The sequence below is a fragment of the Psammomys obesus genome, unplaced genomic scaffold (assembly GCF_907164565.1).
Source record: "Psammomys obesus unplaced genomic scaffold, mPsaObe1.curated_primary_1811, whole genome shotgun sequence".
Taxonomy (NCBI): Eukaryota; Metazoa; Chordata; class Mammalia; order Rodentia; family Muridae; genus Psammomys; species Psammomys obesus.
This window is the reverse complement of record NW_026596046.1, coordinates 5,832,286-5,856,472: the sequence shown is the minus strand read 5'-3', so window position 1 is coordinate 5,856,472 and position 24,187 is coordinate 5,832,286. Positions and strand designations below refer to the sequence as shown.

The 24,187-nt window shown below is 36.5% G+C and overlaps 1 protein-coding gene across 3 annotated transcripts in view; it reads left to right on the top strand.

Annotated features, from left to right (window-relative positions):
- Mef2a (myocyte enhancer factor 2A) overlaps positions 1-24,187 on the top strand; it is a 127,665-nt gene that overhangs the window by 54,456 nt on the left and 49,022 nt on the right. For all 3 annotated transcript variants that reach the window (XM_055623098.1, XM_055623100.1, XM_055623099.1), the window contains exon 4: positions 19,759-19,962. In XM_055623098.1, the coding sequence (XP_055479073.1) occupies positions 19,759-19,962 (204 nt within the window). The remainder of the gene's footprint in view (positions 1-19,758; positions 19,963-24,187) is intronic.

The window sequence follows — 24,187 nt, the reverse complement described above, 5'->3', positions numbered from 1 at the left end:
GCCTATTTAGGTGGCTATGTAATGGGAACTTTATAAGTTGAGAGGATGACTTTGTCTGAAAAGAGACAGAGTTGGGCCGGAAGGGATAGAAGCTGGATCTTGGAGGTGTCAAGTGAAGGAGTAAATATAATAAAGATATGCACAAAATTATCAAAGAACTAATGAATAATTTTTGATATCTTATAAGTCTTGTTACTACTGGCTGGAATATCTATAGAACTTAGGTGAAAATAAAGTATCCATTGTTTTATATAATAAATATATTCTTGACTAGTTACTTCTTGAGAAAGTGCTAATATATCAAATTCTGTTTTCTTATTGGGTCATGTTATAAAATGAGAAATTGTTTTTCAATATGAGAAAAAGGTATCTCATTTTGAGAAAAAAAAAGATATTTTTAATATTCTAGCCAATATTTTAGTACAACACCTTAGATGTAAAGAATTCATTCTTTCTCTCTCTCTCTCTCTCTTTCTCTCTTTCTCCCTTCCTTTCTTTCCCTTTCTCCCACTCGCTCTTTCAGTTTTCAAGACAGGGTTTCTCTATGTAGCCCTGGCTGTCCTGGAAATTGCTCTATAGACTAGGCTGGCCTTGAACTCAGAGATCTGCCTGCCTCACCTCCCAAGTGCTGTTATTAAAGGCGTGTACCGCCACTGATACAAAATATTAAAAGAATGGAAACTATAACTGAAGCTCAGTAACTAGAATTAGTCTGTTTCTACTTTGGACTTATTTGATATGTTGGTGTTTTTGCTAAGTTATCAAGTGGGTAATGGTTGTTCAAACCTCTCAAATGCTGTCTCAGTAAAGAAGGAAGGTGAGAAGGTGTAATTGGGCAGTTTGATTTTTAGATTAGATTTGGTATAGGCGCATTGTCATAAACTAAAATGGTATCTTAATTATACTTTTCAAAAAGTGAATTTTGGGTTAAAATTTTTCTTTGTTACATAAATGGGAAAATAGTTTGTAATTTACCCAAATCAAGTGTATTTTTAAGGGACTAAACTAGATTCTGGAAAATCATTAAAATATATATTCTATCTAGGAGATTTAAATATATAGCATATAGAAATGAGATCAGATATTGGGACAGTTTATGTAACAATCTGTAACTGATAATGGGTAATTTAGGAAAATACAATAGGAAAGCTAACAGCAAGTAGAGTTTTGAATTGCAAGTATGAATTAATCACGTAAAAAAAAACATACTTAGAGTTTGAAAAAGTACATGGAAAATATTTGTCATAATATCATGCATTTCAAGAAAAGAGCTGTTTTACTTCTCTTCCACTTGGTAGGATCTAGCAAAATCTGTGTTTATCCCTTTATATCAAGGAAAAACATAAAGGAAAAGTTCACATATTTTAAATGTATGATGCAGTGAATTTTGGAAGGAAGAACATGGTCTTGTAACTACCCTGATGCACCACCCTAGAGCCACTGTTTGTCCTGTCTCCTGGTCTCCTGCTCCAAGGGAAGTCATTTAAATCGATCTTCAACACTATAGATTAAGTATACCTCCATGTTCAGTGACATAGTAAATGTTCTCAGCAATAGGGCCTTACCATCAGGTTGTAGAGAGCCACCAATCGCCTTGGCAATAGCCTGTGGTGTTGAAAGGGAGGTTGAGGGGACCCTTTTGGCCAACAACTCAAGTTGTTGCCCATTTCTGGAATTGAAGATTTTAATGGCATAAGATAGCTACTTAAAACACTGTTTCTCTTATTATGTGGTGACTCCATTTAAAGCCCTTTCCTTTGTGTACATATTTTAGCTTTTACAGTACAAGGTAACACATTTTTTTAAGGCCTTTAGTAGTATCCTTCCCATATTTCCTCCTTTACCGTGCTTCCCACCCACCCCTCCAATCCTTTTATTCTAGTATCCCCTTTATCGCTTCTTAACACTATATTCTTCTTCTTCCTTGGGAGGTTCCCTCATCTGCCCTGGTCCCTTAACTAAGAACTTAACCTCTGTGGTTATCTGCATTTGACAAGAATTTTCTTAAGCGTTTGTGCTTAATTTGTATTTAGCTAGCAGTGTGATGCAAGCTGCTTTAAATCTGTACTAGTGCTAGGAATTACCCTTCCCCTTTGATCCATTCTAGTAGACTAGTAGACAAGCAATAGATTTTAATTTTAATTCGAAATTTCAGTGATATCTGATGAAGTTGTTTGCCTTTTTGTGTTTTTATGTTATCTAAAGTGTGTGTGAGAGAGATGAGACAGAGTGAGAGAGACAGAGAGAGAGAGAATTTGTTAGGGTTATATACCTGAGCATGGATGGGAATTTGTTTACAGGACTATGGATACCTTCCTTACTAGTGGCTACATTACTGGAAAAAATGTCTTTTGCTCCCTCATCTGTGCTAACTGCTTATAAATCATAAGGGAACAAAAAGACCCTCTCCCTTCCATGACAAGGTGTTGAGAATCTTAATCTTGTGTACATTTTGTGTAGGTAATCATAGCTGATGTTTGTTCAAGTGTTCAAGAACCATGTCATGTTTAGAAATCAATATTGTATACCTCCTGTATTGGTCAGGATTCTCTAGAGAAGCAGAACTGACAATTATATATATATTAATATATATTAATCCAATCAAGAAAAATCTATCACATGTATACCCAGTAGCTTGGGTTTTGTAAATTCCGGTGTAGTCACATTGACAGCCAAGAAAGAGCCATTATACCTCAATTTTTTTTTTTTTTTTTTAAGATTGAGGGGAGTCTCTCAAAGCCCTAGCTGGTCTCAGATTTGGGGGTTCAAGTCACCCTTCTGCCTTAATCTCCTCAGTACCTAAGACTGTAAGCATGGGATATCACCCCCCGCAAAGTTTACCTTTTTGTTCTTTCCCTTATTTATTGGTGATGTTTTTTTAAGTCGTATTTAAGAACTTTCATTTTCTAAAAGCAGTGAAAAGAATTCTTTTAAAATACAAGGACAGTCTGGCTGTTACATGTCACTCCATTTAATCACCAGGGTTGATTGAGCTGAATTGGCTGTCTATACAAGTGTCCTCTCATCTCACCCCTGGTGAGTGCCTGGTAAAGATCATGTTACCACTAGAGGAGGACCTTTCTTTGGTAGCTGCACTCCCTGTTCAGATCTCTAAACAAGGGCTGAGATAATTATTCTGTGCCTTCTTCTAGAAGTGGTTTTTTTGTTTTGTTTTTTTGTTTTTATGTTTTGGGTTTTTATCCATTTGGAATTTATGTTTGAGTTGAAGTGTAGGGGTCAGATTATTATTATCCCAATTGAATGTTCAGTAACCCAGTGTAATTCGTTGCATTTCTCTCCTGCATGACTTTGAGTCAAATAACAGTGTATTTGTGGGTCTATTTCTGGATCCTGTATTTTGTTCCATTTGCTTATTTGTATATCCTTGCTCAGTTCTACACTATTGCAATTACTATAATTTGCTATCTGGTAACATAGTTGGCTGCCATTGTATTTCTGTAGAATAGGCTGACTGTTCTTCCCTTTTCATTTCGAAATTGAACTGTCAAATCAGTGTTTACTCAAAGGCAACCAATCAAAAATCCTCCTGGATTCAGGTGTTTCCCAACTGAATGTGCGTATCCATTTAGAGACACAGAAAACTTTATAATAATAGCTCTTATAACCCTTGAACATACTTACATTTCATTTGGTTTTTATCAGTTCTCCTGATAGGGTTTAATGGTTTTGACTGTGTTTCCTAGACATGTTTTACTTGTTTATTTCTAGATATTTGATTTTAAAAACAAAACATTAGTTTGCCCAAGTGTCTTTTTTAAAATTTTATTTTTTATTATTACTTTGAGTGGATGTACGACTTGTTTGTGGGGTTTTTGTGGGCTACAGCACACTTGTGGAGGCCAGGCAACACTTACGTGGGTTGTAGACATTGAACTCAGGTTATTAGATTTGTGTGGCCAATGCCTTTACTAGTTGAGCCACCTCTCTAACCCCTCAATTTGTGTTCTGTAGTTTTGTTACTAAGTGCCATTTATAAAAGTATAATTCTTTTTTTTATTTTGATCTTAGCCAGTAGCCTTGCTTCAATCCCTTGCTGCTTCTAATACTTTATGCACTCCTGCCTATCTAGATGCAGACACCTTCATAGACTTATGAAGAAAAACACTAATACTCTCTTTTCAAAGGCTGAGTATACAGAATACTGGCACAGAGATTGATGTGTTCATTTTTAAGAAGAAATGCCAGTCCTGACATATTTGCTACAGATATTTTTATTTGTAAAACAAAATGAGGTATATAGTCTTTATGATTTTTGCATAGATCCACTCTTCTTTACTTATTTGCTTTGTTTTCCTTAATGTACATCCTTTGAAAAGATGTTGTTTTAGTGTTGTATCAGAATAGCTTTACCTTCTCACACGACAGCATGATTGTTTGTGCTGCCTTTTGCTTGGTGCTATGCTTTTGAGAGCTACCTCATTCCTTCAGTTCAGCTGCTTGTTTATCATGCTCGTAGCAGAGACCATGTATGTGTTGTCCAGTATCTGCTGTTCTGATTGCTGCTGCCTAACATGTGAACGTTCTTCCTTTAAGAGTGCTCAAGAAACAGTCCTGTAATAGATATCATTTAAAGAGTGCTGATTCAGCTTTATGATAGTTTCTTTCTGTTTTGACAAGGTGAAATGCAACCTTTTTCTCTGTATGTGGTTTGCCAGTTCTCTACTGGATTGTTGACCTTTTTTGTTTTGTTTTGTTTGTTTTTTCTTAGAAGTTCTCTGAGGTTTAGAGTTTAATTCTCTCTGTGTGGTATCTGTATTCTTAAGCTGTGATCAATATCTTTTTATTCTTTATGTTCCCTCACTATCTTCTATTTTTGATTGTTCCTAAAATGTATTTGTAAATAAATATTTCAAGATGTTGAGATTTTTTAAATACATATTTAAAAATATTTATCAGTGTATATGTGTTTATATTTGTGTGTTTTTATGAGTGCTGGCATGTGCAGGACAGTGCACATGTAGAGTTCAGAAAACAACTTTTAGGAATTCTCTCCTATTTTGGGATCTTGGGATTGAACTCAGATCATCTGGTTTGCTTATTATTTTGTGGGCTCAAGATGTTGAGTTTTTGGTTTTTTTTTTTAACTTGTGCTTCATATTTAAAAAAAGGTATAAAAATATTGAGAGATACTCCATAAGAATGATTTGGATGTATGGCATAATTTACATATTCATCCTTACCAACAGTACATGGTCTTAGCTACTTAATTTTTTTAGTTATGTGAAAGTTCATTGGCCAGTGGGATATTTGAATGATAATAGAGTATTATGCTTTTTGTACTTGAGAAACATACCATAAAATGACTTCAAGAATATTAAGATCTTTGTGAAATTAAGAGAAAAATACTTATTCCTAGATGTGTAGCCGTTAAAATGTATTACCAAATGAAAGAAAAGCAGGCTGACAATTTATATTAGTAATTATTAAGATACTCCAATCTCTTGTAAATCTTTTCACTCTACAGAGGAAGTAAAACAAATTGCATTTTCTTTATTGTTGCTCTTTTTTGCACAAGCATATTATAGCTGTTAACAGTACAGTAATTGTATGCCTGTGAGAAACAACTGAAGCATGGTAGCTTTCCATCACAGAAGAAATCCTGTTTCTTTAGTAGCTAATGTGGTACTTGATTAGTTTAGTGTAGACCAATAGTTAGAGTTTCTAGGAATAAAAGTATATGGCATTTTTAGGCTCAGAACAAAACAGCATAGAAATATATCTATATAATGGTATTCACCTATATGATGTCCTGTCTTTCCTAGAGTCTTCCTCACTGCCAGCATTCTACATCAGGGTACACAGTTGTAATAGTCAAGGACTGTCCCCCTGACACATGATTATCAACCAAAGTCCCATGGTTGACATTATACTTCACTCCTATTGTATAACCTCAGAAGTAATACCATCTCACTGCTATTTTAGTTTGCACTTCCTCATTGACATAGTATGTGTAAACTTAATATGCTAATTTTCTGTGTATCTCCTTTGTTTGGTAAGTGGCCTGTTTATACCTTTTCCTCATTTTTGAAAATCAGATTTTTAATTTTCTTATTGTTGAGCTTTAGTTGTTTATTTGTGTTGGATAATGTCCTATATGAGGTGGTATTTATGAAAGGTATCTGGTTTTTCTTATCCTTTCCTTACAGTGTCTTTTTAGAGCAGAAACTTTTAATTTCAGTGAAATTCATTTAAATTTTTTTTGGGGGCTGGAGTGATGGCTCAGAGGTTAAGAGCAGTGGCTGCTCTTCCAGAGGTCCTGAGTTCAATTCCCAGCAACCACATGGTAGCTTTCTACCATCTATAATAAGATCTGGTACCCTCTTCTGGCATGCAGGCAAAGCATTGTATACATAATAAATTTTTTGTTTGGCAGATCATATTTTGGGTTTTGTTACTAAAACAAGCAAATAAGTTATTGATGAAACCAGGCATGATGATGGGCACAGCTTTAGAACTGCAGTTCTTAGGAAGTAGAGGCAGAGGAGCTCTAGAATTTTAGGTTTATGTCTAAGTTTACGTGTCAGAATGAAGGCCAGCCTGGGCTGCTTAGTGAGGCACTGTCTTTTGAAGAATAAGTGAAAAGGGTCATGTCAAGCCCCAGATATTTTATGAGCCCTGTAATTTCACATTTTATATTTAGGACTTTTCTACATTTATCCTTCAGCAAATTTGGAATTGAAGTTAACTATGTTTCTGGTACTTTTTTTACAAGACTAAATCTACTTAACATAGAATTCAACAAACTGTACTCTTTAGTGTTTAGCTAGAAGAGTTGAAAACAGTTTTTTTTGCAAAACATTACATATGTTTATAGCAGCTTTATTTTAATTTTTTTTAAATTTTATTTTTTTCTTATCAGTTACATTTTATTAACTCTGTATCCCAGCTTTATCCCACTCCCTCATTCCCTCCCAATCCCACCCTCCCTCCCTCATTTTAATTTTTAATTAATTTATTTATTTTTGTTTTTCAAGACAGGGTTTTTCTCTGTAGCCTTGGCTATCCTGGGCTCTCTTTGTAGACCAGGCTCAAACTCACAAAGATCTGCCTGCCTCTACCTCCCCAAGAACTGGGATTATGGGCATGTGCCACTACACCCTGCTGCAGCTTTATTTTTTAATAATTTTTATTAAATAATTTAAATAATAAATTAATAAATAATTTAAATATTTTTTATTTAAATAATATTTTTTATTAATTACAGTTTATTCACTTTGTATTCCAGCCGTAGCCCCTTCCCTCATCCCCTCCCAATCTCACCTTCCCTCCCTCATCTCCTCCCATGTCATTCTCCAAGTCCACTGATAGGGGAGGTCCTTCACTCCTTTCTTCTGATCCTAGCCTATCAGGTCTCATCAGGACTGTCTGCATTGTCTTCCTCTGTGGCCTGGTAAGGCTGCTCTCCCCTCAGGGGGAGGTGATCAAAGAGCCAGACACTGACTTCTTGTCAGAGACAGTCACTGTTCCCCTTACTAGGGTACCCACTTGGACACTGAGCTGCCATGGGCTGCATCTGTGCAGGGGTTCTAGGTTATCTCCATGCATGGTCCTTGTTGGAGTATCAGTCTCAGTGAAGACCCCTGTGTCCAGATTTTTTGGTTCTGTTTCCCTCCTTGTGGCGTTCCAGTCCCCTCCAGGTCTTTCTATCTTCCTCTTCTTTCATAAGATTCCCTGCACTCTGCCCAATGTTTGGCTATGAGTTTCAGTATCTGCTTTGATACCCTGCTGGGTAGAGTCTTTCAGAAGCCTTCTGTGATAGGCTCCTGTCCTGTACCTTACACTCATCAGAATGGCTAAGTTAAAAAAAATTCAAGTGACAACACATGCTGGAAAGGATGTGGAGAAAGGGGAACCCTCTTCCATTGCTGGTGGAAATGTAAACTTGTACAATCACTTTGGAAATCAATGTGGCGCTTTCTCAGATAATTAGGAATAGTGCTACCTCAAGATCCAGCTGTACCACTTCTAGGCATATACCCCCCCCCCCAAAAAAAAATGCCCCACCGTTCAATGAGGACGTTTGCTCAACCATGTTCATACCAGCTTTATTCGTAATAGCCAGAATCTAGAAACAACCCAGATGTCCTTCAATGGAGGAATGGATACAGAAATTGTGATACATTTACGCAATGGAATACTAGTCAGCAATTAAAAACAAGGAAATCATGAAATTTGTAGGCAAATGGTGGGAACTAGAAAAGATCATCCTGAGTGAGGTATCCCAGAAGCAGAAAGACACACATGGTATATATTCACTTATAAGTAGATATTAGATATATAATATAGGATAATTATACTAATATGTGTACACCTAAAGAAGCTAAGCAAGAAGGAGGACCCTGGGTAAGATGATCAATTCTCATTCAGAAAGGAAACAGGACAGACATTGGAAGAGGGAGAAAACAGGGTACAGAGCGCTTTATTTTAATGACCAAAATTTAGAAAACACTACCATGTTCTTCAGTGCATGAGTGGAGAAATAAACTGTAGCATATCCAAACAATGAACTGTCACTAAATAGTTCTAGGGCAGTGAAAGTACTCTTTGTGTATATATATGACATGTTTATATCCAATCTTGAACATACAAGAAGTGAACTCTGATATAAACCATGGAGTTTGCATGAATGATGTGCCACTGTGGGCTTACCAGTTATGATAAATGTACCATTCTGCTAGGGAACATTAATAATAGAGGAGAATATGCATATGTAGAGATGGGTGATTTGAGAGAAATTGTACCTCTTATTCTGAGGAAAAAAAAACAAACAAAAAAACAACAAACTCTAATGTTAAACAAAAGATTGAAGTGCTAAAAGTAAAATGAAGTTAATAGTAGGAGACTTCAGTACCCCACTATCACTAAGGAACAGCACATCTAGACAAAAGCCAAACAGGGAAATAAAGGCACTTACAAGCATCCTAATTCAAATGGACCTAATAGATGTCTACAGGACTTTTCACCCAAACTCAAAAGAGTATACATTCTATTCAGCACCTCATGGAACATTCTCCAAAATAGACCATCTAGTTGGTCACAAAGCAAGCCTCAACAGATACAAGATGATTGAAATAATCCCCTGTATACTATCTGACCACCATGGACTAAAGCTGGACCTCAACAGCAATGGAAATAGCAAAAAGCCTACACACACATGGAAACTTAACAACTTACTTCTCAGTGACAGCTAGGTTAAGAATGAAATAAAGAAAGAAATTAAAGACTTCCTAGAATTCAATGAAAATGAAGGCACAACATACCTAAATTTATGGGACACAATGAAAGCAGTACTTAGAGGAAAACTCATAGCACTAAGTGCCTTTAAGAAGAAATTTGTAGCATCTCATACAAACAACTTAATGGCACAACTGAAAGCCCTAGAAAAAGAAGAAGCACAAATACCCAAGAGGAGCAGATGGCTAGAAATAATCAAACTCAGGGCTGAAATCAACCAATTAGAAACAAATAAAACAATTCAAAGAATCAATGAAACCAAGAGCTGGTTCTTTGAGAAAATTAACAAGATAGAAAAACCCTTAGCCAAACTAACTAAAAGGCAGAGAGAAACTATGCAAATCAGCAAAATCAGAAATGAAAAGGGGGATATAACTACAGATAATGAGGAAATCCAAACAATCATTAGGTCATACTACAAAAGCCTATATACCACAAAGTTCGAAAATCTAAAAGAAATGGACAGTTTTCTTGATAGATTCCATCTACCAAAATTAAGTCAAGACCAGGTAGAAAGATTGAATAGTCCTATATCCCCCAAGGAAATTGAAGCAGCCATCAACAGCCTCTCTTCCAAAAAAAGCCCAGGGCCAGATGGTTTCAGTGCAGAAGAATTCTACCAGACCTTCAAAGAAGTGCTAACTCCAATTCTCTCCAAATTATTCCACAAAATAGAAACAGAAGTAACATTACCAAACTCATTCTATGAAGCCACAGTCACTTTAATACCTAAACCACACAAAGATTCAACATAAAAAGAGAACCGATCTCTCTTATCAACATTGATGCAAAGATACTCAATAAAATACTTGCAAACCGAATCCAAGAACACATCAAAGATATCATCCACCATTACCAAGTAGGCTTCATCCCAGGCATGTAAGGGTGGTTCAATATAGGGAAAGCCATCAATGTAATCCACCATATAAACAAACTAAAGGAGAAGAACCACATGGTCATCTCCCTAGATGCCAAAAAAGAATTTGACAAAATCCAACACCCATTCATGTTGAAAGTCTTGGAGAGATCAGGGATACAAGGAACATACCTAAACATAGTAAAGGCAATATACAGCAAGCCTATAGCCAACATCAAACTCAACGGAGAGAAACTTAAATCAATCCCTCTGAAATCAGAGACAAGGCAAGGCTGCCCATTGCCTCCATATCTCTTCAACATAGTACTTTAAGTCCTAGCTAGAGCAATAAGACAAGTAAGGGAGATCAAAAGAATACAAATAGGAAAGGAAGAAGTCAAAGTTTCACTATTGGCAGATGATATGATAGCATACCTGCGTGACCCCAAAAACTCAACCAGAGAACTCCTTCAGCTGATAGACACCTTCAGCAAAGTGGTGGCAGGATACAAAATTAACTGAAAAAAATCAGAAGCCCTCCTGTATACCCAAGACAAAAGGGCTGAGAAAGAAATCACAAACCCTTCACAATAGCCACTAATAACATAAAGTACCTTGGGGTGACTCTAACCAAGCAGGTGAAAAACCTGTTTGAAAAAACTTCAAGTCTCTGAAGAAAGAAGTCGAAGAAGACATCAGAAGATGGAAAGATCTCCCGTGCTCATGGATCCGTAGGATTAACATAGTGAAAATGGCCATCCTGCCAAAAGCAGTCTACAGATTCAAAGCAATTCCCATCAAAATACCAACACAATTCTTTACAGACCTTGAAAGAAAAATTCTCAACTTCATATGGAGAAACAAAAAACGGAGAATTTCCAAAACAATCCTGTACAACAACAGATCCTCTGGAGGTATCTCCATCCCTGATCTCAAGTAGTACTACAGAGCAATAATAATAAAAACTGCTTGGTACTGGCACAGAAACAGAAAGGTGGACCAATGGAACTGAATAGAAGACCCAGAAATAAACCCACACACCTATGAATACTTGATTTTTCACAAAGAAGCCAAAACCATTCAATGGAAAAAAAGACAGCATCTTCAACAAATGGTGTTGGTCCAACTGGATGTCTACATGGAGAAAAATGCAAATAGATCCATATTTATCATTCTGCACAAAACTAAAGTCCAAGTGGATCAAAGACCTCAATATAAAACCAGATACTCTAAATCAGTTAGACGAAAAAGTGGGGAAGAGCCTGGAACTCACTGGCACAGGAGACAACTTCCTGAACAGAACACCATCAGCTCAGGCCCTAAGAGCAACAATCAATAAATGGGACCTCAAGAGGGCTGATATCTGAAATACATAAAGAACTAAAGGAGTTAAAAGGCAATAATCCAAGTAACCCAATTATAAAGTGGGGTATGGAGCTAAACAGAGAATTCTCTGTAGAAGAATACAGAATGGCAGAGAAACACATAAGGAGATGTTCAACTTCCCTAGCCATCAGAGAGATGCAAATCAAAACGACTCTGCGATTTTACCTTACACCCATCAGAATGGCTAAGATCAAAAACTCAAGAGGTAACACATGCTGGAGAGGCTGTGGAGAAAGGGGAACCCTCCTCCATTGTTGGTGGGAATGTCAACTGGTACAACCACTATGGAAATCAATCTGGCGCTTTCTCAGACAATTAGGAATAGTGTTACCTCAAGATCCAGCTATACCACTCCTAGGCATGTATCCAAAAGATGTTCGAGTACACAACAAGGACATTTGCTCAACCATGTTTGTAGCAGCCTTATTCATAATAGCCAGAACCTGGAAACAACCCAGATGTCCATCAACGGAGGAATGGATATAGAAATTGTGGTACTTTTACACAATGGAATACTACTCAGCAATTAAAAACAAGGAATCATGAGTTTTGCAGGCAAATGGTGGGATCTAGAAAAAAATCATCCTGAGTGAGGTATCCCAAAAGCAGAAAGACACACATGGTATATACTCACTTATATAGACCTATAAGATAGGATAAACATACTAAAATATGCACACCTAAAGAAGATAAACAAGAAAGAGGTCCAGGGTATAGCCAACAACCCCTGCTCAGACGTAGCCCATGGTAGTTCAGTATCCAAGTGGGTTCCCTAGTGAGGGGTACAGGAATTGTTTCTGACATGAACTCATGAGCTTCCCCTCCCCCATGAGGGAGGAGCAGCCTTGCTAGGCCACAGATAAGGACATTGCAACCATCCTGAAAATACCTGATAAGCTAGGGCCAGACGGAAGGAGAGGAGGACACCCCTCTCAGTGGACTCGGAACGGGGCAGGGAGGAGATGAGGGAGGGAGGGGAGGATTGGGAGGGAAGGAGGGAGAGGGCTACAGCTGGGATACAAGTGAATGTATAATATTTAAAAATTAAATATTTAAAAAATGATCTAAACAAATTTAAAGGCAAATTAGAAAGGAAAAATCTTGGAAGTACTATATTAACTTTATAATTTTCAATTTATTGACTTTGATGCCATCATGGAAACATTTTTAAAAAACTGATTGCTGAAAAGCCTTCTTCTAGGCTTACCTTAATTGGAATAAATTCAAATAATGAAGAGAAGATTGTTATGTGCTACATTCTTTGATTTGCCAACACTTTGCTTTAGCGTAATTTTTTTTTTCTTTTTTTTTTTTGTGATTCATATCGTCAAAGAAATTCTTTTGAAAATGTGTTTTTAGGAAGTGCAAGAGAGGCTGAGTTGGCTAAGTGAGTAAAATTTTTTTTTTTTTTTTTTTTTTTTTTTTGCTCAGGCATGAGAACCTAAGTTCTGATCTTTAGCTTCCATATAAGAAGTCACATATGGAATGGTACTGCCTGTAACCTCCAGTGATGGGAGAGCGGAGACAGGCTTAAGGTCCTTAGAGTTTGCTGGCCAACCAGACTAGCCAGTTGGTGATCACACCATATTAAAAAATAAAATGGAATTAGGACAGGAGCTCCACAAGGACCAAATATATCTGGGTACCGGGGTCTTTTCTAAGACCGATTCTCCAACCAAGGACCATGCATGGATACAACCTAGAATCCCTGCTTGGATGATGGAGCCCATGGCAGCTCAGTCTCCAAGTGGGTTTCCTAGTAAGGGGAACAGGGACTGTCTATGACATGAACTCAGTGGCTGGCTCTTTGACACCTTCCCTCTCCCCCCAGGGAGGAGCAGCCTAGCTAGGCCACAGAGGAGGACCTTGCAGCCAGTCCTGAAGGGACCTGATAAGCTAGGGTCAGATGGAAGGGGACAGGACCTCCCCTGTTAGTGGACTTAGAAAGGGGCAGGGAGGAGATGAGGGAGGGTAGGTGGGATTGGGAGGAAATGAAGGAAGGGCTACAGCTGGGATGCAAAGTAAATAAACTGTATTTAATATAAAAATGAAAATTTAATTAAAACATAAAAGAAAATGGAAGGGCTGGATAGATGACTCAGAGTTGCCAGTGCTTCTTGTGCTTCCAGATGATCTGAGTTCAGTTCCCAAGACCCACACTGAGCAGCTTACACCTGCCTGCATCTCCAACTCCAGAGGATCTGATGCCCTCTTCTGGCCTGTGTGGGCACTCATATACATGTGGCCTATACCAAATGGTGGGGTAGGCAAGAGAAAATTGCTCAGTGGTTAAGCGCATGTACTTCTGCAGAATGCCTGAGTTTGGTTCTTTGCACTCACTTTGGGCAGTTCACAATAACCTGTTATTCAAGATCCAAGGAATATGATACCCTCATCTGGCCTCCAGGCATTACATTCATATGCACATACTCTCACATAAACATTTATACATGCATAAATTAAACATGTATCTTAAAATAAGATGGAAATATACAGAAGAGGATGCCTGACATTGACCTCTGGCCTTACACATGTATAAACCTATGTGTAGATATGCCTGCACACATATACACATATCCCTTTATACACAATTAAAGAAAGAATAGCAGAGACTATTCTTTATACTGATACGCGCATTTAAAATAATTTTCTTTAAGCTTCCCTAGTGTGTATTTTGAAGACACAATACTTGTCTTATCTTAAAGACTGTTATATTAAATCTCTCTGATTTTGAAATTACATGTAGAATTCAAAATTCCATTGCAGCTAGTATATCTAGATACATCAAGATGTAAGTAGTTTAAATTTAACTGTTTCGTTGTTATTATTATTGAGATTAATATTATTTTTGAGATAGTATATTTGATGATATAATGTAATGCCATGAGTCAGAAAACCTGTATTCGTAAGTATGTAATGAAAACTTAAAATTGGACTGGGCGTGATGGTGCATGCCTTTCATCCTTGCACTTGGGAGTAGAAGCAAGCCAGTCTCTGTGAGTTGAAGGATACCCTGGACAAAGTAAGATCCAGGCCAGCGAGAGCAAAATAATAAGACCCAGGTGAAAAACGAACAACAACAAAAAAATCTTTTCAGTGACAGTAGGAAATGAAGTTAATACATACCTGAAAAAAAATTTAAAGGCATTCGTAAAGCAATAAATTATCTTCACAAGAATTTTTTAGATGAGTAAAGGGCAAATTATATAACAGGAAAATGATAAAAGATAAATAACTATAGAGAAAGGAAATTCCAAATGAAAGATAAGAAATTGCGAAGTTGTTACAAATTGAAATATTCAGTATACACTGAAGAGAGCATTATTTATGCCTATCATTAACAAAGATTAAAAGGAACAACTAGATCAATTTGAAATATGAAATTGTTTGAGAATACTGTAGATCTGTTACTCTCCACCTTCATAGTTTTATAAGCTAGCAAAAATCCTTATATGTTTATACAAATATGTGTAAAATTTTATGATATACAGAAACATAATAGTAAAACTGCCATGTGAGCAACAGGTTAAATGTGTGTTTATACAATAAGGAGAAATAAAAAAAATTTAAGCAGTTGAATTTTTTGTTTTTTTAAGGTTAAGGAAGCAGCCATTATGGAGATGTGCTTTAATATATATTCCTTAGACAGGGAACATTACTAAGTCCCTAAATTGAAAAGTAGCCATTGAGCCTGCTCTAGTGGCACACGCCCTTAATCCCAGCACTCTGCAGAAGCCAGCCTGGTTTACAAAGTGCGTCCAGGACAGCCAAGGCTACACAGAGAAATCCTGCCTTTGGGGGAAATAATAAAAGAAAAGGAAAGGGAAGGAAGAAAGGTAGATGATGTCTAAGGAACACATGTACATAATGTATGTACATAGTCATGCTAGTGTCATTTAATAGGTATAAGGGGGATGGATGGATGGATGCAATGAAGTCAAATAAGGAGCTGGAGAAAGATTGTTTCTACTGAGTGAGTTTGATATTATTTACACTGCAATAAGAAACACCAAGCTCTGACTTACAACAGGTTGATCATTTCACTTTGGTTATTAATTTGCAGTTACTGGGGTGTTCAGGAAGAGTTGGGAAATTCAGTAAGATGATTACATGAACAATGTAGATGAGAGATCATGAAACTTGAGTGATAGTGGTTTAGATAGACAAGGGAAGATACAGAGTCTATTTTAGAGGTAAAGCCAACAGTTTGCTGATGGTGTGGATTATTAAATGGGAGTCAGCATAACTCTTGAAATTGGTTTTGCTTTTGTTATTTGAATAGATGGTAATACATTTACTAGACCGATAAGACTAGAAAGGGCTTATTTTTTCCTTTTTAAAAAATATTAGTTACAGTTTATTAACTTTGTATCTCAGGTGTATCCCCTCCCTCATTCCCTCCGAATCCCACTTTCCCTTCTTCATCTCCTCCCTGCCCCTTTCCAAGTCCACTGATAGGGGAGGACCTCCTCCCCTTCCATCTGACACTGGTTTATCAGGTATCTTCAGGACTGGCTACAAAGTCCTCTGTGGCCCAGCAGGGTTGCTCCTCCCTGGAGGGAAGGGGGGGGTGTCAAAGAGCCAGCCATTGAGTTCATGTCAGAAATAGTTCCTGTTCCCCTTATTAGAGAACACACTTGGATACTGAGCTACCATGGGCTACATCCTGAGCAGAGGTTCTAGGTTATATCTATACATAGTTCTTGGTTGGAGAAACAGTCTCTTAAAAGACCCCTGTGCCCAGATATATTTGGTCCTTGTGGAGCTCCTGTCCTCTCCAGGTTATATTAAGTCTCCCTTCTTTCATATGATTCCTGCACTCTGCCGAAGGTTTGGTTATGAGTCTCAGTATCTGCTTTGATACACTGCTAGGTAGATTCTTTCAGAGGCCCTCAGTGGTAGGCTCCTGTCCTGTTACTTGTTTTCTCCTACATCCAGTGTCCATCCCATTTGTCTTTCTAATTGAGGGTTGAACATCTTACCCAGGGTCCTCTTTCTTGTTTATCTTCTTTAAGTGTATAGATTTCAGTATGTTTATCATATCTTATAGGCCTATATGATATATACCATGTGTGTCTTTCTCCTTCTGGGATACCTCATTCAGGATGATCTTTTCTAGATCCCACCATTTGCCTGCAAATTCCATGATTTCCTTGTTTTTAATTGCTGAGTAGTATTTCATTGTGTAAAAATACCACAATTTCTGTATCCATTCCTCAGTTGATGAACATCTGCGTTGTTTCCAGGTTCTGATACAAATAAAGCTGCTACAAACATGGTTGAGCAAATGTCCTTGTTGTATACTTCAGCATCTTTTGGATATATGCCTAGGGGTGGTATAGCTGAATCCTGAGGAAGCACTATTCTTGATTGTCTGAGAAAGCGCCAGATTGATTTACAAAGTGGTTGTACCAGTTGACATTCCCACCAGCAATGGAAGAGGGTTCTCTTTTCTCCACAACCTCTCCAGCATGTGTTGTCATTTGAGTTTTTGATCTTAGCCATTCTGATGGGTGAAAGGTGAGAAATCTCAGAGTCGTTTTGATTTGCATCTCTCTGATGTCTAAAGATGTTGAGCTTCTCTTTAAGTGTTTCACTGCCATTCAGTATTCCTCTACAGAGAATTCTCTGTTTAGTTCTGTAACCCGTTTTTTAATTAGATTGCTTGATTTATTGCTTTTTAACTTCTTTAGTTCTTTACATATTCTGGATATCAGCCCTCTGTCATTTATAGGGTTGGTGAAGATCCTTTCTCAGTCTGTAGGCTGTCGTTTTGTTCTGAGGACAGTGTCTTTTGCTTTACAGAAGCTTTTCAGTTTCATGAGGTCCCATTTATTGATTGTTGATCTTAGAACCTTTTGCTTTTAAAAATCACGATACAACCACTCGTCAAAATGTGTGAGATAAAAGGGAAATGAACCCTAGTTAAAAGCCTACAGGCACTTAAACACATGAAGTCTGATATATAGGAACAGATGAGCAGAGGAAGAGGAGCTAGGTAAAGGTTGACAAGAAGCAGTGAATTTAGTTCATAAACAGCTGGAATAGAAACACTGAGCGTGGTCAATTTTGTTAAACATTACTGCAGTGGAAAGTAAGATAACCAGTGATCTTTGACTCAGTAACACAAATTTGAGCTCACTTAGGATAATACTGAGATAGCATTCTTGGTGGAACTTGGGAACTAGGAGTCTGATTATATTGGTTAAGAAGTGTAGGTGGCCAAGCGAGATGGCGCATACCTGTAATCCCAGCACTTGGGAGGCAGAGGCAGGCAGATCTCTGTGAGTTTGAGGCCAGCCTGGTCTACATAAGTGAGCCCAGAACTGCCAGGGCTCTGTTACAGAGAAACTCTGTTTTCAAAACCTAAGAGTAGAGGTAGTTAGTGTGAGATTGTAGCAACTATAGACATTTCTTTCAGGTGTTTTTATTTTAAAATAGAAAGGGTTTGGACTGGAGTGATCAAGTGGAGTTGGAAGAGATGCCAGAGCACATTTACAAGATTACAGTATCTGATCTTGCAGAGCAGAATAATATCACATGGAGAAGAGAAAGGAATACAAGAATGAGTAGAGTTAGACAGTTACAGCAGAGAAGGAAAAGTTAAAAAAAGTGTGGATGAAGCAACTAACAACTGTTAGATTTAGGGATAGAATCATGATGTAGTTCTGGTTTTTATTTATTTATTTTTTCTTTTATCCAATGTGAAGTAGTTTTTGGAGGATAGTGAGGTTGTAGGAGACAAGATGATAATTAGTCTAACAAACATGCGAAGTTAGTATTAGGCATTATTGCATGTGAGTATGTGTCAGTTCAAAGACACTAAATGTGTGCATGTGTACTTGTGATAATTGGGTGTATGTTCAGAAAGTTGGTTTTTGTCTGGCACTGTGTCAGGCAAGTCTGTTAATGAGAGAAAAGGAAAAGATTCTTGTATATAATGAAGGGATGAGACTATAAAAGACCTCAAATCTAGAGAGTAAAGATGTGAAAGGAGGTGATACAGTTATGTATCTCTAATCTGAATACCAAATGTTTAACACTCAAAAATTTTTTTGGGTTCCGACACAATGGAAACTCTCACACCTTAACTCATGTAAGGGGTTATAGTCAAAATGTGGGTACAGTAAAAGTAATGTGGGAACTTAACTTCAGATTGTGTGCATGAGGTATATATGAAAGATGAGTTCTTTGAATGTCTATGCCAAGGTTCTGTTTTCAGGATAACTCGCCACAGGTGTGAACAATTTTCAGAAATACGCAGAAACCTCAACTCTGAACCACATTTTGTTTCTGGGCATTTTAGATGAGTGTGCTTGACCTACATTAGCAAACTGGTGAGGTGAATGATTCTGCGGGCTTGGTAAGAGGTAAAAGAATATCTAGGGAAAGGACACAAAAATAAAGAAGCCTGAAAAGAAACCATTAGAGTGAATTTTATGAAATTGAGAATTTTAGGTTGATGTGATTATTGGTGGTAGCATTGACAGTGTGACACTTGGTGGTGAGCATGCATGGGTGGTTGAGGTCTGGTGTAGGAGCAGGACGGTAGGGGGAAAGCAGTCAGGCAGTACTGCTTGAGAAAGAGTGACAGGATTATGTCACTTCCTGCTTGCCACCAGGAGAGTTATTGAATGTGTGATTTCACGGTAAAAGCTTTAAAATGGCTGAGAGTTTTGAAGGAAAAGAAGGAAAAATGTGGAAGCAGAAAAAAATCAGTTCCAGGAAGTTTTAGAATAGGATATATTGTTTCATAACTGAAAAAATGTTTTGGTCTCAGAACTGCCTCAGTTAGCAGGTTTTAATTAGAGATATAATAAAAGAAGCTTGGCATCAGATAATTTTGCTGGTTTTAGACTGAATCTTAGTGTAGACAGTAAAAAGGCTTGGCAGGGCAGAGAGCATAAGTTAATTTAGTGGTTTTACCCAATCATTTAGCAGCAGAAATCTAGGGGAGGTTGGTTTCTGATGCTACCAGTTCAAGCTAAAATACAAGAACCATTAGTCAGCTGTTCCCTGGCCTTGTGTAGTATAGTCTCAGTCAAGGATAAAAGAATAATACTTCTCTTTCAGAGCACTTGGGTATATGCAAGACTTTATCCTGCCACAAAGTGAAGGGGGGAAGTTTGTATGGAGCATGAAGCTAGGAACCTCTGCCTTTGAAATATGGCGCAGTATAAAGAAAGACTCATTATTAAGGAGACTTTATTTCAAGTACAACTAAGCTTTTAATTAAAAAAAAAATCTTTTTCTTTGCCTAGGTCACTTTTACAAAGAGGAAGTTTGGATTGATGAAGAAAGCCTATGAACTCAGTGTGCTCTGTGACTGTGAAATAGCACTCATCATTTTCAACAGCTCTAACAAGCTGTTTCAGTATGCCAGCACTGACATGGACAAAGTTCTTCTCAAGTACACAGAGTATAATGAGCCTCATGAAAGCAGAACGAACTCGGATATTGTTGAGGTAACACTCATATTTAGTAATGTGTGGATTGCAAATAATACTTAACTTTAAAACAGTCACATTTCTTTGTACTTCTAATACATAAAACTACTTCTTAGAAGGACTGGTGTTTGATGTCTCCGTTGGGCTGTAAACTTCCTATGTATTCAAACAATGAAATAAGCTCTTTACTATACAAATCTAACATTTAAGCAGTATGATTTTTTAATCCATGATTACTTATTTATGCTTAAAAATGAATAGCTTTAATTTTAACACATCTTCGTTATTCCACTGTAATACATATCAGAGACAACTCACATTAAAGGAAGTAAATTTTAACGATGCCTTGTGTGTAGAGGCAGGGAGTTCTTGTTCTGCCTTATTTGTCCACAGTCCATTTAGTATCTCTCATAGTTTGTCATCCTAATTAAGTTTACAACAACAACAACAAAAGATTTTTGTTTCATTTTATTTGTTTGTTTTTAAGGCAGAGGTCTGCTATATAACTTAGGCTGGCCTTGAAGTTGCCACCATCTTTTTTCCTCTGCTTCATGAATACTTTGATTACAGGTATAAGCCATCTCACCCAGTTTCCCTCAACTTCTTCTGATGACATTTTAAGTCAACTTCACAATTACCTTTATGATTTTTCTTTATATTTAGAGGTTTTGCTTTAGTTTAATTTTTGAAGGGACTGTTTTCATTGCTTTAAAGAGACTTTCATTGACTTATGTCATATTAGAAAAAATTACTTAAATTAGGCATTTCCTTGGAGAAAGTACTGAAATCATCTAAAGATGACACACAGCTGAATGTAAGAGAACAAATGTATTTTGAGTTTAGATTTTACATCAGACAATTGAAATGAAGGTGAAGATACTTACAATTATCGTCATTGTGTAGGAATAAATTTTATCTGCCTTCCCACATAATATAGTTATGAAAATGCATTTAATTTTTTTCTGTGAGTCTTTCTGCATCTTAGGTTCCTCTTGAACATTGATTTAATTTGTTGCTGGAAATTTTTTTTCTTATATTAAAAAGTAACATTACTTTGTGTTTACTAAATGAATTGTTTCAAATGAGAAGTAAAAGCATGGCATAATTACAACCATGACCAGTTAACCCAGTTTTATTTAAGGAGTCACTGTTTAAGCCTCCTATGAAATTGGTTTGAAGTTGATTTTGCTTCTGTTAATCATTTTGTTATGACCATATCTTTAGGAACACTCTTTAATAGTTATGTCATTTGACAATTACTGTTATTTAGCACATATGTTCTAGCTTAGAACTTATTTACAATACAAATCATATTGTACAGTTTTCCCTGTTAGACTTCATAAACACATTTTGTACTATAATTTGGTAGATTATCTTAGTTTTGCTAGAGACTTTATGTGTAAATTTACTTGAAATGGAGAATATTCCTAATATGTTTCAAATGGCTTTTCATTTTAAACATCTACATATATCTTATTAAAAGCTTCACTACCTTTCCCTGAACAGAAGAGTAGAATTGTGAACAAGTAGGTTTGCTGTCTAGTTTCGTTGAAGAAAGCAACCACCCTCTTAACCCTAACTACTCTACTCTTTCATTGCAGCAGTGTTGTTCTTGGCCTCTGGAAATTGAGGGTTCTTCGCACAACCTAAAGCTAACTTCTTTAGAGAATGTGAAGAATATAATCTGGTTTAAGACTTTCAGAATTTTCAGACTACCTCAGTCTTCATCTCTGTTGTGGGCAGCAGTCAAAGTGTAAGAGAGTAAATCCCAAACATTTTTAGCAGTCTCCTATGTTACAGTTTGGTTCAGTATGTTTAATATGAGTGAAAACTTTGGCAGTTCGAATACCCTTTGGGATTTTTAGGTGTTTCTTTTTTTAATTTATGTGCATATATGTGTGCTTACATGAGCTAACATGTACCACATTTGTGCAACCCTGGAATTGGAGTTACAGATGGTTGTAAGCTACCATATAACTGCTAGGTACCAAACTCAGGTTCTCTCCAAGAGCAATTAAGTACTAACCTCTGAGTTAGTCTCCAGCTCCTATTCATTTGGATTTTGATGTTTTCTTTTTAGTGTTCCTTTACATTGTAGGCCAACATGAATCTTATTAATAGTTCTCTGCAGGTTATAATTTTATAGTATATAGGAATGACTATATTAAAAACATTATTGATTTGTTGTGGTAGAATAAACTTTAAGGCATTTTTATTTGTGGGCTTTATTCTTTGTTTCCATTTAGATAAGGTCTTACGTATTCTAGTCTGGCCTCCAACTAGATGGAGAATGACTGAGTCTTCTGCCATCCTCTCCTGAGTCCTGAGATTGTTGGTGTGTACCCTCACACCCAGCTTTTCTGCTGCTCGGGATCAAGCTCAGGTTCTCATGCATGCTAGATAAAACTCTTGCCCAATTGAGCTACAGTCCTAGCCTTATTTCACTGTACAGTAAAGTCTTACCAAGTCAATCTTAATTGTCTTCATAAGTGAAAGGAGCCCTGCCTTACCAGTTTGGATTTTACATCCAAGCAGGTGTCCTTTCACTTAAAAAGATGACGCAGTGTTGCCTCATTAGTTGTGGATATAAATAAGCTGTGTTCATATTGATGCATCTATAAGGATTATTGTGGGCCAAACTTAAGTATAGGTAACAGTAATGACAGAGCTTCTCATGAGCCAGACTCAACTTTATAATTACTCACTTGAGGAAGATTTAAAAATACTTGCATGAAGTTTTTTGTTCTTGTTGGTCATTGGTTTTACTTTGTTATACAGTTTTCCTTCAAGCACTTACAGTTGTAGGCAAGCACTTTGGTATCCATTTATTCATATGTCCAAAACATTTGTGGGTCTGTACTGTAGGCTTTGCAGGGAGTTGTTATTTAGAAACTTGTAATTAGGACCACAGTGACATCTTCTAACTAAAGATTTTATATAAATAAACTTCTAACAGATTTATAATGAGGTTTTGGGTTCCTTGGCTACCTTGTGTGGGTGAATAAACAAACAGGTGTAAACATTTGTAAGTAATCTACTTTCTATGCATTCTGTTCTGTTGGATCCTTAACCTACAAGTCCCTTTGAAATTACTATGAAAAGAAGGGTGGGCACATTGTGCTGTTAGCCACCTGCATATTGCTACATAAAAATAGATGTATTGAGTTAGTGGAGTGAGAGTAGGTGCTCTTTAAGAATACTATAAAAGTAATATTGTACAGTTAACCATCAACTAATAATGAAGATCTGAAACGCTATTAAATCTGAAGTATCTGGCACCAATTATTTTGGATAAGGATAGTTGGTGTTTGAATATTTTAGTTACAAATATTAAACAAATAGAATATTGTTCTTTCTAATTTTGTGTCTGTTTTATAATTAACTAGTCTAATATTTTAATTTAAAATAAAAATTTATTAGTTAGTAAGAATTTTTATGTTTATATGTATATAAATAATTATTCCCAAGAAAGCTGAATGCCTACATAGGCCCCTTAACTTACAGTGTGCTTATTTCCGAGAAGTCCAGAAATTGAAAATATTGGGTGTTTGTCTGATGAGGAAGACTCTCTGAGAGCTGTAGCTCTGCCCCGTCAGTACCCTGTCAGAATACTGCACTGCATAGTACTAGCCCCAGAAAAGTACTTTTTCTACTGGATGCTTATGCTTTTGTATTACTGCACAATTAAATTTTTACGGAAATTTATATATTTGTTAATTGGGTAATTGTCATTAGAGTTCTCTTTGTAAGAGATTTTATGACTTGATTTCTTTGAATTGACAAGCCAGTGCTACATTTAAAAACCACATCTTATTTAAAATGTTTATATACAGCTTTTTAAAAATGCATTTTTTTAAAAAACTGAGACTTAATGCTTTATGCCTTCTTCATTTTTAAACTGTTGATGAGTTTATTTATATCAGTATCAAGAATATTTAATTATCATGTAGGTAAAACATTTAAAATTCCATTGGAAATATGAATTTTAAAAATAAACAGTTTAATTTTAAAATGTCAACAGTGAGACATCATTCTTCCACTCTATCATTCATTTATAAGGGAAAATATGTAAATGCCAAAAAATATATAAGAAAGGACTCATAGTTTTCCAAAACATACTTAAGGATTATGAAGCAAAAAAATTTTTTTTATTATTCTTTTATATTAATATTTTTTAATTTTTAAATAATTTTATTCATTCACTTGTATCCCAGCTGTAGCCCTCTCCCTCCTTCCCTCCCAA